Here is a 15,098-nt window from a genome sequence, read left to right as displayed (position 1 = left end):
AGGATAAGATTGTCAACAGACACTAAACGAACTATGTGCTGACTAACTTTTTTTCATTCCTCAAATTGAAATAATTCTTTTGTCATCAACTGTATATTTGTCCACTATTTTTTTAAGTGGGTTATTATGTGCAGGGGAATGCATTATTGTGTTATGTAACTGATTGCTTCACAGACAAGTGATGTTGTCACCTTTTTCTTAACGCATGCTAGCATATCAGATAATAGTCTGTTCATACCTTGATCTGAATATATTACTGGCTATACAAGCAACAACAAATTGAAACTGTTTCTTAAACTTTTCTTCTGGATTTCATCCTTTCATATGTAGTAAGCAACTATTTTCCGTTTCAGAAAGTTTGGAATATATATATATCTATTTTTTCATAGTACTACTTGCAAAAATATGGAATGCTAAAATCTTGTTTTCAGTATTTTATGTTGATGAAGACCATAATATAGGTATGGGGGGAGTGGGTTCTTTTTTACTACTTAGTTTTTGTAGGTTGATAACAGTTGGAAACCACAATTTACTGGGGACCTCTAATATGCCAATTGCACCATCCAGAAGTGGTCCACCTGGAAGGGTGATAGAGTATTCTGGTAAATTACCTCAGTTTGTGGTCCTGAGACTTAACTACCTAGCCTTCATCCCGTGTTATTTTCTGAATTATGCAAATTACAAATAAATAATCTTGGGAGTTTTTATTGTAGTAAATCTCAGTTATATGTTTACATGGAAATAAGTGGATTTTTTTCCACTCTTACATGTCTCCTGTCCAGTGAGATGACAGTGTTTCAGACTACAAGTTTGTGAGTCTCCCTTCCACCAACAGTTTCTTAATTAAAATTCATCTCATATGTTATCCATTTTGTTTTCATGTTTTTCCCGTCACTGTTGGTTACAACTGTCATCATAGGATGCTAAATAGCATGTATAATTTAAAAAGCCAGGTCACATAGGTTGACATTGCACTGTTTTTATTTTTATTTGCTTTTTAACTGTAATTTCATTAGTTAAATTGGATCCAGTCTGTGATTTGCAGTGACATCAATTGTTTAGTTACTGCTTTTCCCTTAGAAGGACAAGTGAAAATGGATTTGCTAACCTTTAAAAATACCTCTGTTACATATCACTGATGTATTCCACTTCATATTTCTAGCTCGCTTTTATAAAAGGATTAGAAGACTTGCATGTAAAATTCTTGCATTTACCAAGGAAGACCAAAGCAGTAAAAGAATAATGTTTTTTAATTAAAGGCTCTCAAAAACTTTCATTCTTTTTTAAATGGCTGTATTGTTAGTTTCATTAGTGATCTAAACAGAACAATTACATAACAGTAGAAGCAACTAAATGAAATTAATTTTGGTCTTAAAATCTGAACTTCTGTGTTGGGCTTCAGAGTATAAGAAAGATATGAAGTCTATAAAAGCTTTGTTAGGATTGTGCTGTGGAGGCATCCTTTGAAGGTTTCTGGCTCTCTAAACAGGCAGAGCAAGATTCCATGAAGTAGGTTTTGTTATCCAGTTTAGTGGGCTGTCTTTTTAAACAAAATATTGCAAACCACCTGTTCTATTCCAGTAAGGCTGTTTATGATAAAGTTAAGTTAAAAGAGCCTTATGTAACATAAAAACTTTTAATGTTTTAAGCTGACACTTCAGTTAAAACACGGAGATTACTCTTTAAAAAAACCCAAACAAACAAAAACAAACCCCCAAAGGTTATCTGGTTCTCTTTTGCTGTTTAATCCCTATTATTGTTATTTTTGGTTCATCTCCAAGGCACATTGAAGCATTGTATCCCCCCAAACTTAATTAGGTTAACATTTCATGATTGTAGGACAACTTCTTAGATTTTTTAATAGCTCTGCTGCTATGTTTCAGTATCTTGTTCTCATTCCTGACACCTCTGCAATCAGATTCCTGTTCTGTGTATTAATTCAATAGTGTTAACATTCAATAGTGTGACACAGAATCATTTATTTATGTAGTTATAAGGCTAACAGAGTTTAAAGAAAACATAATTGTGAAATCCGCATGTTCTCGTAAAACAGTTCATTTATGTCATGTATCTTTAAATTCCCATCATGGGAATTACTGTTCCTGAACTTCACCCCTTCATAAGGTTGAAGCAAACATTTGCTGGAACTAAGTATTGTGTACATAAGAGTAGTCTAAGCTTATCTCTAAGGCCTTGTGACCTTTTCGATTTTACTCTGGGTGTTTCTATAGTAGCTGTCACCTTTGCCTTTTTGGGTTGTGATATTTTTTTTGTTAGAACAGCATCCTTGCTGAGGACTAATGTAAAATCATAAAAATGGATTCATTTGGGACTAATTATGTAAAATTAGTTGTAGTAAATTGTATTTTGACCCGAGCTTTCTTTATCGTATCTCATGTCTTTGAAAATATTCCTTCATATTCCCCAAGCATTTTTTCATCTTCTTACTTGTGTTTGAGATTGTATTAAAAAAGGATAAGTTTTTGAGCAAATTGTGTGCATAGTAATGGATGTAGCTGTTACATTCTCTGGTAGACAATTTCAAGACCAAAGCTAACAAATTTGCAAATTAAAGGAAGAAAACCAGGTATAAGAAAATCTGATATCAGCCTGCATGTTTAGGAACCTTCTGTGTTCTCTTTCTTTCTCCAGACAAGAACAAGTGGATCACCACAAGGTAACATAGCTGTGCTTTTGTAAATACTCCATCAGCCTGTATTAACAAAATTATGCATCAAATTCAAGAGTTAGAATTAAAGGAGGAAAAATGCTTTCAGCAGGTACATTTATGGTTGAAAACGGCCAAGTCCTTTTTCTCTTCATAGGAACGTATATGGTTAATTATGGTTACTATGTTGATTTTTATAAAATTTTTAGCTTCATGTCTTATGTACTCCCCAAAATAGTGCCCCGGAATTTAATTTACTGGTCATGAGATGATTTTAATGTACTTAAAAGTATTGGAAAATGGAACTATCTTATTACAATTAATATAGCACAATATCATAATGTAATATCCATGCATCATAAAGATTAATATATTCATGTATGATGATTCAAAGTCAAACTGACTCAGTGATATCATCTGCAAAATAGTTTTGGTTACTAATCTTGAGTAGATAGTCAAATGGAGCTGTGTGCCATTTTCTGTCATTTACAGCAAGAAATGTTTTTTCATGAGCAGTACATAACAACTCCTTGATTGAAAAGTTTCTTTAATATGGAAAGACATGAAAATGTTGTGGTTCTTTCTCTAGCAGTACATGATGTTTTCTTAGTCTATACAGATTCCCACAAGTTAATAGAAGCAAGAATAAAGGCAAGTTAAAAAAATGGGTGGGTAGGTAGGTGAAGAAACAACCCTATATATATCATTGTAGAAGCTTCCCATTAGCTCCTCTGAGAACATGATTAGTATAATTTAAATAATTCACTTTTACTGGAAAAGTGTTTTCCAAATGTTAATAAATTTTGCATATGTCTACACTGCAGCAAGAAGATCTGATAGCTGCCCGCACAGACAAGTTATATTTAAATAATTTATCTGCAGTACTGGCAGTAATGTCATCATAGCAGCACATCAGGAAAGCTGTCTTAGATTAGTATTCCACAAATGCTGTTAAATACTCTGCAGGGAAATTTCTGCAGCTGCAACAGAGATGTTAGAAGAATCCAAGGTACATGAACTACAGTCACATCTTAATTTACAGTATAGACATTAATTTGATTTGAAAATTTATATTTCCTCATTCACCTTTATTTACTATAATCTGAAAACAGTGAAATTATTTCAATGTCATATTTTTGTCATCCATGTAAATGAATTGGATAAGCATTGACATGTCCAGGTGTTTATTAATTTTAATGTTAGCTTGTTTCTGTAAGTCTCATGCATATTTTCCACATCTTTTCTAAGTTCTTGTTACTAAATATACAAAGACTCAAAATAGTCTAGGGCCTTTGGATGGTGACATCAATTTACCCTCATTTCAGCTTGGCAAAACAAAAGGAGACAAGTAATTAAGAAAGGGAATAGAAAAAAAGTTTGAATGAAATGACCATTTCTTCATCACATGCTGTAATAAGATGGGGAAAAAACCCCAAGATTTTAAAATCTTTTTCTTTCCTGATTTTCCTATACTTCATACCATTATTAAATGCATGATTTTTGTGTTTTCAGGGTAGTTTGCTAGCTATTTATGGTTAGTTCAAAAAACTTTTTTGCATTTGAGTGACGAAATTACCTTGAATAATACTCCAGTGTTTATAACTATGTATCTTTAAAGTTAGAGAGCGAGAGAGGATGCTTGTTAAAATCAAAATAGAACATAGATTCTAAATGAAAAACAGCAAGTTGAAGATTTGGGCTTTTTTTTCTAGATACTGCAGGTATCTAGAATATATACAGAGTTTATAAATGTTATAAAATTAAAATTAATTTTAAAATGCAAATTTAAAATGTAATTTTAAAACTAAAAACTCATGCAGGTTTTTTCTAAAGTTTACATATTTTTTTCCTAAGCCTAGGATACAATACAATACAATACAATACAATGCAAGTATATTTAAAAGCCGGGTTCTCAGAAAGCATACAAAATAAGTTTGAGTCTGTGATTTTAATTTTTCTTGATGCAGGGTACTTTATGACATAGTTCTAGTTAGATTCTCCTCTTCAAACTCCTGTTTTAATCTTTATATCTCGTGCACTGAGCTTGTTGTCCTGACTGTTTTGCTCAACAAATGCTGTATTTCCCTGCATACTTTTACTTCATGTAAGATACACCTATTGATTTATTCTGTGTTTGCCTACTTATCCAATTCCTGTTTATCAAACTCCTACTCCTGTATCTAATTTGATATCTCTTCAGGTCCCAGTTTTCCTGTCCAATGTCTTCCTATTTTCCATTACTGCTCAGATTTTCTTTTTTTCCTATTCCCTGTACATTTGATGTATTTTGTGTTGACTTCAATAGTATTTCTCTTGGTCTAGTTTTGGCATAGACTTGTTGATTGTTGTTTGTTCATGGTAGATGGACTATTTTGTGGAGTTCCTCCAAGTAGAGTTCTTTCAAATATAGGTATGTTCAAGTTATGCTTGTATGTGTGATGTAACACCGTGACTGTAGGTTCCATTTCATCTTAGCTGCATATGAAGGACCTGCATGTGCCCTTTAAGCTGCACATGTGGACGTAAGAGGGTGGTAGTTATCTTTCCTTCCCTTGTTTTCAGCTCCAATAGGCTAATGATCCCCTTAAGTTTTCATGAGAGCTATGATTTGCTTGTGTTCTTCTTTGATTTCTTGTGTTACTTCTTTCCCCTTCTCACTTGCAGATTAATTTTATCCTGATCTCATTTCAACAAAGCCCTCCTCTCCTCTGCTTTTGGGTCTCTCGGATTTCAAATGCTTATCTGTTCGAATCCTGTTTAAGCCTTATGCCTTGATTGTATTTTTTTCATATATCTAAAAAAATCTTCTTTCTTTATTGTTGACCCTAAACTGATGACTTCCCTTAAACTGTTAAAACTATATCTGATGTGCTGTGCAAGGTATCCGTTTCTGCACAGATAGAGCACTAGATACTTCTGCTGCTTATAAGAGTCTGAAAAGTACAGCACATATTGCTCCTGCATGTTTAGAACTTGGAAAGAATAACAGCTTTTCCACAACAGTTTCTCTTTGGCAAATTCTTGGTATGAGGACAAAAACTGAAGATCTGTGTAAGTACAAGATGTAAAGAAATCTGTTTCTTGTATTTCTGTAAAGAAATATGAAATGCATCTATATGACAATTGTGATATTAATAATTCTTCCGTAAGACTTGTAATTATTCCGTTTAATTAACCAGCACCTAAATGTCTAAGATTTAAGAAAGGAAATTTTGACTTAGTGCAAGTAATGTTTATTTAACAAAGCTAATTTAAATTCAGTCTAAATTTTTTTGTGACAGTGGCTTTTACCCATAGGATAACAAAACAGTTCAGTGCTGACTCTGTTGAAGATATCTGGTCATCATTATCCACTAAGTTGGATTTTAAAGAAGCTGATGTAACTTATGAAGGTAAAAATATTTCATAATACTCAGCTGTATGATGAAAGTTACTTATCCTCTTTTAATATGTGCTTTGCATTTGTAATAGTGGTAGCTTGTTCCCTGCTCCATGTCTTATGTAAATGATGTGAGTATCCTTTGAAATCTGTGTGCATCATCTGTCAAGCTGAAAGACACATACATTTTAAATGATATATTAAGTATTATTAAGTCTTCCTATTTGCAAGAAGATAATTTACATTTCTGTATTTAGATCCATACTGTATTTTAACCCATCTGGGATTTGTACCAGCTAAACTAGTTATGTTGGTTGTTGAAAATTCTAGAATTATTTTTTAAAACAAAGAACTGCATTACTGTTATGGGGTATTTGTAGCATAACCCCAGCATAGAATTCTGTTTTATACAGTTTGTGTCTTTAGTCAGAATATACATTTTTAAATTATGTTTTAAATATTAAAGAGATTATGTGCATTTTTTTTAAACCAGTGTGCAACCTTTTAAGTACTGCTAGCCTGAGGCAATCCCATCTGCAGTAAATTGTGTGATAAAATTTTTCTTGACAGTAGTGAGGCCAAAATTTCACTCCAGATTTTAAATGGTTTTCCTATTTTCAATGCTTGCAGTTTTTAATCAAAATAATTTAGGGAATTATTAACTGTGGAATCAAAACAGAAATGTCTTGGACTCTAGCTGATATAACTCCCATGTTTTATAGATCAGGACAATGGACGATGACTTGAAAGAATCTTTTATCAAAAAACCCCCAACAAAACAAAACAAAACAAAACAAAAAATCAAACCAACAAACAAAAAAACCCACCCAAAACCAAAAAAACCCTAGGCTTTTTTGATGGCCATATTTCACAGAATGGAATGATGATTTTATTTATCACAAGCAAAACAGTGCTGTTGAAATATTATACTGAATATTCTTAGGCCTCCAAAGACTTTAGTGGCGTAATTAAAATTAAGTAAGTATTCTTGAAAAAATTGAGGCAATTAAGAACTTGTATTGTTGTTTGGATGATTACTTACCCAAGCAAAGAGGCAAAGATGAAAATTTTGTGCCATGTATATTAATACATTTTTGTTGCATTTTGCACTGGAAATAAGCTGGAGGAAAATGCTACTGAAAGGTAACATAACTGAAAGTTATGTTTGTAACCAGTTGTGCTTGCCTCGATAGAGGTGAAGAGGCTAGCTTTATTCTGAGAAAGAAGCTGGAATTAAGAGTGTGTGTGTAAGCCTTCATAAGGAACAATTATAATGTATTTTTGAGGACAGAAATTTAGCTGGTTGTGCTTGCTATGAACAGGCCAACTTGGTGTTGAGAATGTAGTTTGACTAAAGAGCATATGATTAAGCTTTCATTAAAAATATTTTTAATGTATTTTTAAAGATGGCAAAGACGTTAACTTGGAAGCAGGAAACAGAAACTTTGCTGTTGGAAGTTACTGAGCTAATTAAGCAGCTGGAGGCTGATCTTGAGGAGGGAGAAAAAGCTTTGGAGTTGATGAAATAGTGAAGGAAAAAACTCGGCATGAAAATTGATTGTATGTCACTTTGGAGGCTTCAGCAACTCCTCGCAGATGTGCAAAAAGGTATTAGTATTGAAACTAAGAATATTTGTTATTTTTCAGTCAATTCATTACCAAGAGTAAAAATTATGATATGACTACAGTTGTGTTTACTGTAATAGGAGTACAATATTTACTCTTCTGAATTTGGTATACTTGAATAAATATCTGGAAAAAAAAAGAGACGTCTGAGAAATAACATAAGTGTAAGGAAGACACTTAAGATAATAATAAATACTGTGTTTGGGGCAAGAAATGAGAAGCCAAAACATAATTCTAAAAAAGTACATTTGAATTACATTACAGATTAAACCAGAAATAAATAAATAATTTCTTTTGAGAAAAATTAAGCCATGATAAATTTGAACAAAGTACTCATTTATTTAATAGAAATGGACATAACCATTGATAGGTATCCTTGAAATCCCAGATTTTGGGGATGTTTACTACTACCTTTTGTGATGAACAGGCATCCATACAATATAATTAAAGAAAAAAAAGGGGTGGGGAGGGGGAAAGGAGCTACTTAGCAGTTTGCTCTTTGTGTTCTTTGCTGTTTGTATTCTGGCTCATGGGCAAAAGCAGGTGCTCTCTCAACTTAGACTTGTAGAAAAGCAGTGTAATTTATCGCAGTAAGTTCCCAAATATAAAATCATGATTGTACTCTAGTGCATATTCTGATGCATATCACCCTGAGGTTTTTGAGAAATATCTCACAGTCCAGAGTGTGGTGACAGTGCAAGAGTCTCTGTAGCTGTGTTTACTGATGGGTAAACATTAAGTGTAGATCAGTGTATAATGAAGGCAAGACAGTCCCAAATGCTTCCTCCCCCTGTCCATGAAGGTGAAATGTCAGATAGTGCTCATCCTTAACTATATATGAAAAAATATTTGTTTGTTTGTTTGTTTTAGCCAATGGCTAACTCTTGACTTGGAAATTAGAAACCTGTGTTAAGGTGCTACCAGTTTGCAGAGATTGCTTTTCTTAAAAGCAATTGCCTTATAAGGACAATTTAAGATGCCTTAAAAAGAGAGGAGGACATTGGATAAAGAATCAGAACTAAAAATCATTGACAGGATAGAAAATGCTTTCAGGAGCAAATCCTGTGGCAACTGAAAGGTCAGTTTTACAGGAGTAAAGAAATGCAGTAAGAGAAGGTTGATAATATAATCTTCATTCTTCAGCACAGTAGCTCAGGATTTTTGCTGCAGAGGTGTTACTTTTTGCTTTTGGTGTTCCTACCTACAGCGAATGCAGTTGTAAATAATCTTTCTGTGTTGCTATGCATTTCTGTTTCTTTACTGTTTAGCATTTTCAATAAATATCAAAAGTTTAGAATAGTAGAATATAATTAGCACATTTTCAGTTCTGTTAATATAAGCAATGATACAGTATTATTTATAATTTTTTTAAGGCAAAATAAAGCAGCATGATATTTGGCTGTGAAAATTGACCAGTTTTTTTCTCCCTTGATTTATCAGTGGGCTACGTCAGTATGGTGTCATGTCCTTGGAGTAAATTTGTAATTTTCAGGATTATAACATTTCATAGTATTATTCATAAGACAAAAAATATGCTAACATGGATCTGAGGATAAAGAGAAAAGACCCTCAGGGGTGTTATAATTATCCCTAATCTAAGTATTACAAACCCAGGAGATTAATTAAGAGTTTGCGTGACCTATTCAGAGTAGACACTGAATCCTGTTATTTCTTCAGACTTACCTTGATTTCCATTGTTACTAACTCCTGCTGTATCTGTGTCCTATAGCATGCTCAGGTAATTACAGTGATGTAACCTATCTTCAGAAATTACCTTCTCTGAAGTAGATCAATGTTCAGTGTAAACCACATTTTATTCATCTTTATGTTCAACATCATTTTGTACAATACAGACAAGCCACTTGTTCATGCAATGTCTTTCTAACTTTTAGTAGAAAATTACAATTTTGCAAATTTGTGATTTATGTCTTGTTAACATAGCAAAATTTATCAATTGTTGAGAGACTTCACTGAATATTCTACAGCTACTTTCAGAAGTAAAGTATTTTTTACGTTAGTAAAATATGCTTTTCTCTCTCAAAATTAAGGCCAAGTTTACTTCTCTTGAGATGTTATCTGACTTTTTTTTCATCTGATAATTTTACTTTACTTTCCTTAGTTTTATACCAATAAGTTTTCCATCAGCTGCTGCATAACACCATCTCTAATAAGCTTTTTTATTTCTAAGCAAGATAAAATATATGTTGTTTTTCAGCAACGAGTAGTCTAGTCACATATTTTCTTGTAAAGACCCACTGGAAATTTATACTAAAGTCAGAAAATTAAATGCAGCAAACTGAATTAAGACTGACATACTTCTGTGTGGCAACGTGAATATGTTTTGTTTGTTAGCTTTGAGTTTGTATCCTTAGTTTAGCTTTTTTGAAACCACGTTTAGTTCATGAAGTGTTCCTGAACTGAAAACAGTTTTCTTATTAAAAGGTTGTGGGATCTATACTTGCCCTGTGCTTCCTGTGCATCAACATATGTCATACATCAACATAGCTGGAGGCTAGGAAGCTTGGTAAAGCTGTTCTTGTGTCATAATAGCCTCCTCTAGATATGCCTTAAGGCTAGATGTTTTCATTTCCTTCTTAAACCAAAACCACCCCTGGCTTTGAACATTTGCTTGATTTACATACTAGGATAATTAAGTATGAGTTTATAAAACAGTTCTAATCCTAATGCAGTATTTGGTGATCTTTTGTAACCAATGTCCTTTTTTGGCCTTCAGAGTAGTCCACAGTTTTAGCATTATGATAACATATTTCCTAATCTCACTGGGTATTTATGTTGTCATTCAGAAACTCACAGTTTTTGTGCTAATTACCTTTTTAATGGAATATGAAACGTGTGTTCAAGATATCTTGGAGCTACGATGGCATTTTCATAGTAAAAGCTGTCAGCTGCCACAGGTACAAAACCAAATACTTAAGAAACAGCCAACTGAGAGATTCGGGAGGATATAGACTCCATGAAGAAACACAGCCCTCTGCTGGAAGAAAAGCTGAATCTAGAGGGCGAAACTGTGAAGGATATGTTACTGGTGTATGAAAAGGTAAATACAAGCCATATGAGCATGTTTCTTTTAGAACCTTTCCACTGCATAGGTGCATAACCTTTCAGAAAACAGCGGTCTGTTGGAAGTATCAAAGTCTGTTGTAAATTTAATATGCAAAGACTGTGGACTGTGTGCCCATACCACTACATACAGGCACTCAGTGCAGACAGAATCCGGGGAGCATAATGTTCTTGGCCTTTAATAAATGTCTCTTAAGCATACATTGACTGTAATTCTAACTTTATAAGTTGACTTCATGGGGGATTTTTCATGGGAAAGATAGAAGGCACATATCTGATATTTGCATATATTCTGCTCACATTTCTCACAGACATCTGTGTTTCAGAATATGGAGATGTCAAAAAAAGTTTACAAGACTCAATTATTCTTAGGTACTAATGAACGTTTTTCCTAATTTATTTGTTTATGGTATTTAATGATTGTAATATTGACAATAATATATTATTTTTGATAATAAATGCTAATGTGGATTATGCCAGTCTAAGTAATCAAAGTGAAACAAATTTCCGTGTAACTTAAAACTGATTTCTGAAACTGGAGGGATGTTTTTCTTCAAGTTCAAATGCTAGTGATAGTTATTATGTTTTCTATATATTTTCTATATAACAACTTTAGAGTGTTATATCTTTTCCAAGATATTTACAGTTTAAAATGGTCTCTTTTTTTGTAGGTGATTCATAATATTGTCTCTTTTAATTTGTGTTATTTTCAATTCATATTTGGATAACTCTACAGTCATGTCAAAACACTTCTAAAATGAAAAAGTTAATTGCCTATTACACAAACAGTATGAGAATTATCAAGAATTAGTTCTAATCTATGAAACAGCTCACAGTTCTATCAATGCTATGAGATATGTTTGAAATACTAATTAAAAATCAAGTTGATAACTTTTTTAATTTTATATCCTTTTTTCTTGTTAATGCCTTAAAATATGTTATATGCAGTTCAAATATTGAGATGTACTAAAATACAACTCCGTAAGTAGACTTAAAATATTTTTTCTAAAGACTCTTTTGAATAAATACTTTTTTTTTCAGAGCAGTTTTTTCTTCATATCATAAGAAGATAGACTTGGTGTTACTGTATTTATATGTATTTATTTATGACTATTTATATATTTGTGTTTATCTTATTTATATATTTACTTTCAACAGAATTTCTAATTGTCAAGTAAATTATCTGTGGCTTTTATTGTGCTACAATTTATGTAGTTAGTTACTCAGATTTGGGTTTTCCTCCCACAGCCTTAAAAAAGCAGCTGATACTTAGTTTTCTTTGCAATTAAAATAATTATTTAATATTCAGTCTCTTTTTTAATATGCAAAGAACTATTTTAAGCAGTGATGTGCTAGATTATAATAAAGATTTTATTTTATCTATTTGTATTTGTAATATTTTACAAAGCAGAGACAACAGACGTGCATATCTCTATTTGAGAGTTGTTACAAACTGAGTGTCCCAATACAATTAAAAACATTGAAAATTGCAGTCGTTGTCAGCATTGTCTCAGGCTCCTTCTTTACAAAGGTGACTGCCAGGCTTGCACAGCCTCTGTTACATGTTTCAGTTATGATTTTGTCAGATTGCTGACTGAAACCTCAGTGGCTTCTTTGCACATTATTTCTTTCTTTCTGCTCCAGAGGTCACTATCTTCCCATGAAAGTAGCCACCTTTTCAAAAGAACTCCAAAGTTTTGTAACAGAATGAAAATCTTCTTGCTAACATTTCATTATATTATGAAATTTTGCAACACATTCTGTTGTTTTTCCTGGAATTTCATTTTTAAACATCATTTTTTAAACTGCCAAGAATCAGTCAAATCTTGAAATTATATTTTCTGTTAAACATTATGTATGATTTTTATATAACATCTTTCAGAAAACTTGTTTTATTTTCTTAGGCATCAAAAATATGCGGTGATGTTCATTGGGAACTTATGGAAATACAAAAGGCAATGAAAAGAATTGACTCTTGGATTATCAAGTGGAGCAATAGTAACAATAGCACACTGCTAATAAACAGTCATCGACAAGTATTCTCTCCTTTCTATAGCTGAATATGCAAAGAGTCAGCACCAAGAATAACTATGCCAAAGAACAAGAATACCAAGTACTTTGATATTTGGTAGGAGGTTGCACTCGACTTTACTCCACGTGCCGATGGCTCAATGCCAGGTTTTATTTGGCAAAGTAGCAAGTGACACAGTGGCTCTTTTTCAGTTGAGGTGAGGAAGGCTTACAGGCATAACTGAAAGACATCAGTACGTTTTCAAAATAAATCTGAGTGGGTGTAGTAGGTTTTTCCAAAACTCTGCATGGTAATTATGGAGTATATAAATTTCATATAAGTCATGAAGTTTGGTCCATCTTATTCATTCAGAACTACTGGAGTTCACTAGGAATTTATATACCAGTACCATAATTCAAGTTGTGCTATGCACTACCTGAGTTGGGTCAGCATGCCGTGTTCTGACATTCCAGAGAGTTAATGTTATAAAGTACCTCATGTACAGTAGCAGCTAAAAACCTGTGCTGCTCACTGATGCTTCATTCAAGGAAGTAAGACTAATGCTAATGGTTGAGTTGTACGTGCAAACTTGTGTCCTTTGTAACCTCATTTCGGTAAATGTTAGTTTCTCATTCATTTCAAGGGACTGTCCCATGTAACTCCTATTCCCTCTTTCTTCTAAAGGATCATTTTTGTTGAAATTCGCTACAGAGTTATTCTCATTAGTTTACCTAAGAACTGTAAAAGAGCAATTACAGAGCTGAAGAAAAGTTTCTTGTTACTGAATGCCTTATTTTTTTAAGAAATGAGGACTTTAGAAAAGTATCTGTTATCTGAAGATCCATTTATCTTCTCAGGTTAGTGCCATGTCTCTTCAAAATGAAGACACTGGAATTCTCTTGATGCAGGATGTCTGTTTCCATACACTGATCCACTCAGCTCACATGAAGTACTGTGAGCACAATATACTCCCTGATCATTTGTAGAGGAGAATTTTGTTTATTGGATAAACAGTGGAATTTCATAAAGTTCTTGGCAGCAGCATTATATTCCTCAAAGAGATGGGCCATCTGTGTCTGCTAGACAATTGGGTGATTCTAGAACACTGTGACACTCTTTATGCTTCCAAATGTGACTGTGAACTACAAGAGCTACTCTTACCACCAGCACAGGTGGAATACCTGTAAAAGCTGTTATTCACTTCTGCTCACTGGATGCCTGTTTGCCAAAGATGATTCTCGTCTGCATGTATCTGAAAATCTTATACCACACATCAACCCATCTTTGCCAAGAAAACACTGAACTCTAGAAGTTGTTACTGTCAGAAATAAATGTGGTCATTTTCATTGCGTACAGGCCAGCAGCATGCTTGCCAGACTTTCTAAAAAGACAGAAAGTAAGCAGCATGAATAATTTATTGTTGTGGTTTAACTCCACTAGGCAGCTGAGCCCCACACAGCCACTTGCTCACTTCCTCTGAGCCAGGATGGTGTGGAGAAGCAGAAGGGTAAAAATGAAAAAACTCATGGGTTGAAATAAATGCAGTTTAATAGAAAAAACACAAAAGCCACACAGACAAGCAAAGCAAAACAAGGAATTTGTTCACCACTGCCCATGGGCAGGCAGGTGTTCTGTCATCTCCACGAAAGCCAAGCTCCATCACATCTGAGCATATGCTATGGAATATTCCTTTGGTCAGTTGAGGGGCTGTCCAAGCTCTGTCTCCTCCTAACTCCTTGTGCCATCCAGCCTGCTTGCTGGTGGGTTCAGGTGCAGAAAAATCCTTTGATCTGTGTAAATGCTGCTAACATTCCTGAGTTATCAGCACTGTTTCCAGCACAAACACAAAACATAGCATCATACAAGCTACTATGAAGAAAATTAATTGCATCACAGCCATAACCAGTATACTTATACACAGCCCGTTGTAATTCCTGCATTCAGTCTTTTGTAAGCTTGTCTACCATGAAGGCCAAAACCAAATCTTCAAAACACTGAGTAGATGAGAGAGCTTAGGGTACTGTGAGTTGCCGTTTTATTTGATGTACCAAATAGGAAGAATTGTTATACTATTTAAGCCGTATGTCTACTGCATTAGTAATATATGGTAGAATAAAACAAGGCATACAGTAGAATTAGGGAGTATCTTGGCCCCCTCCATGAATGGACCCACTCTCAGAGGGGCATAAAGAAGAGGTCATAGTGGGTGGAGATATTTTCTCTTGGTTTTAAATTTTCTTTTAAGTTCTTTCTTCAAGAAATAACTGTAATTACTAAATTTGATTGTTTTGCTTACCGTTTATGATGCTCAATATCCCGTAGTAAAATGCTGC

General features: G+C 33.6%; 1 protein-coding gene across 1 annotated transcript in view; it reads left to right on the top strand.

Moving 5' to 3' along the window:
- The first annotated feature begins 547 nt into the window (after positions 1–547).
- CCDC178 (coiled-coil domain containing 178) overlaps positions 548–15,098 on the top strand; it is a 151,770-nt gene continuing 137,219 nt past the window's right edge. Inside the window, 8 exon segments of the mRNA XM_027638911.1 lie at positions 548–602; positions 2,653–2,791; positions 5,966–6,060; positions 7,223–7,242; positions 7,454–7,655; positions 10,488–10,604; positions 10,607–10,731; positions 12,659–12,741. Of these exon segments, the coding sequence (XP_027494712.1) occupies positions 548–602; positions 2,653–2,791; positions 5,966–6,060; positions 7,223–7,242; positions 7,454–7,655; positions 10,488–10,604; positions 10,607–10,731; positions 12,659–12,741 (836 nt within the window).

Source organism: Corapipo altera, unplaced genomic scaffold, assembly GCF_003945725.1.
Source record: "Corapipo altera isolate COAL_440 unplaced genomic scaffold, ASM394572v1 49, whole genome shotgun sequence".
NCBI lineage: Eukaryota > Metazoa > Chordata > Aves > Passeriformes > Pipridae > Corapipo > Corapipo altera.
This window is presented reverse-complemented; position numbering and strand designations above follow the sequence as displayed.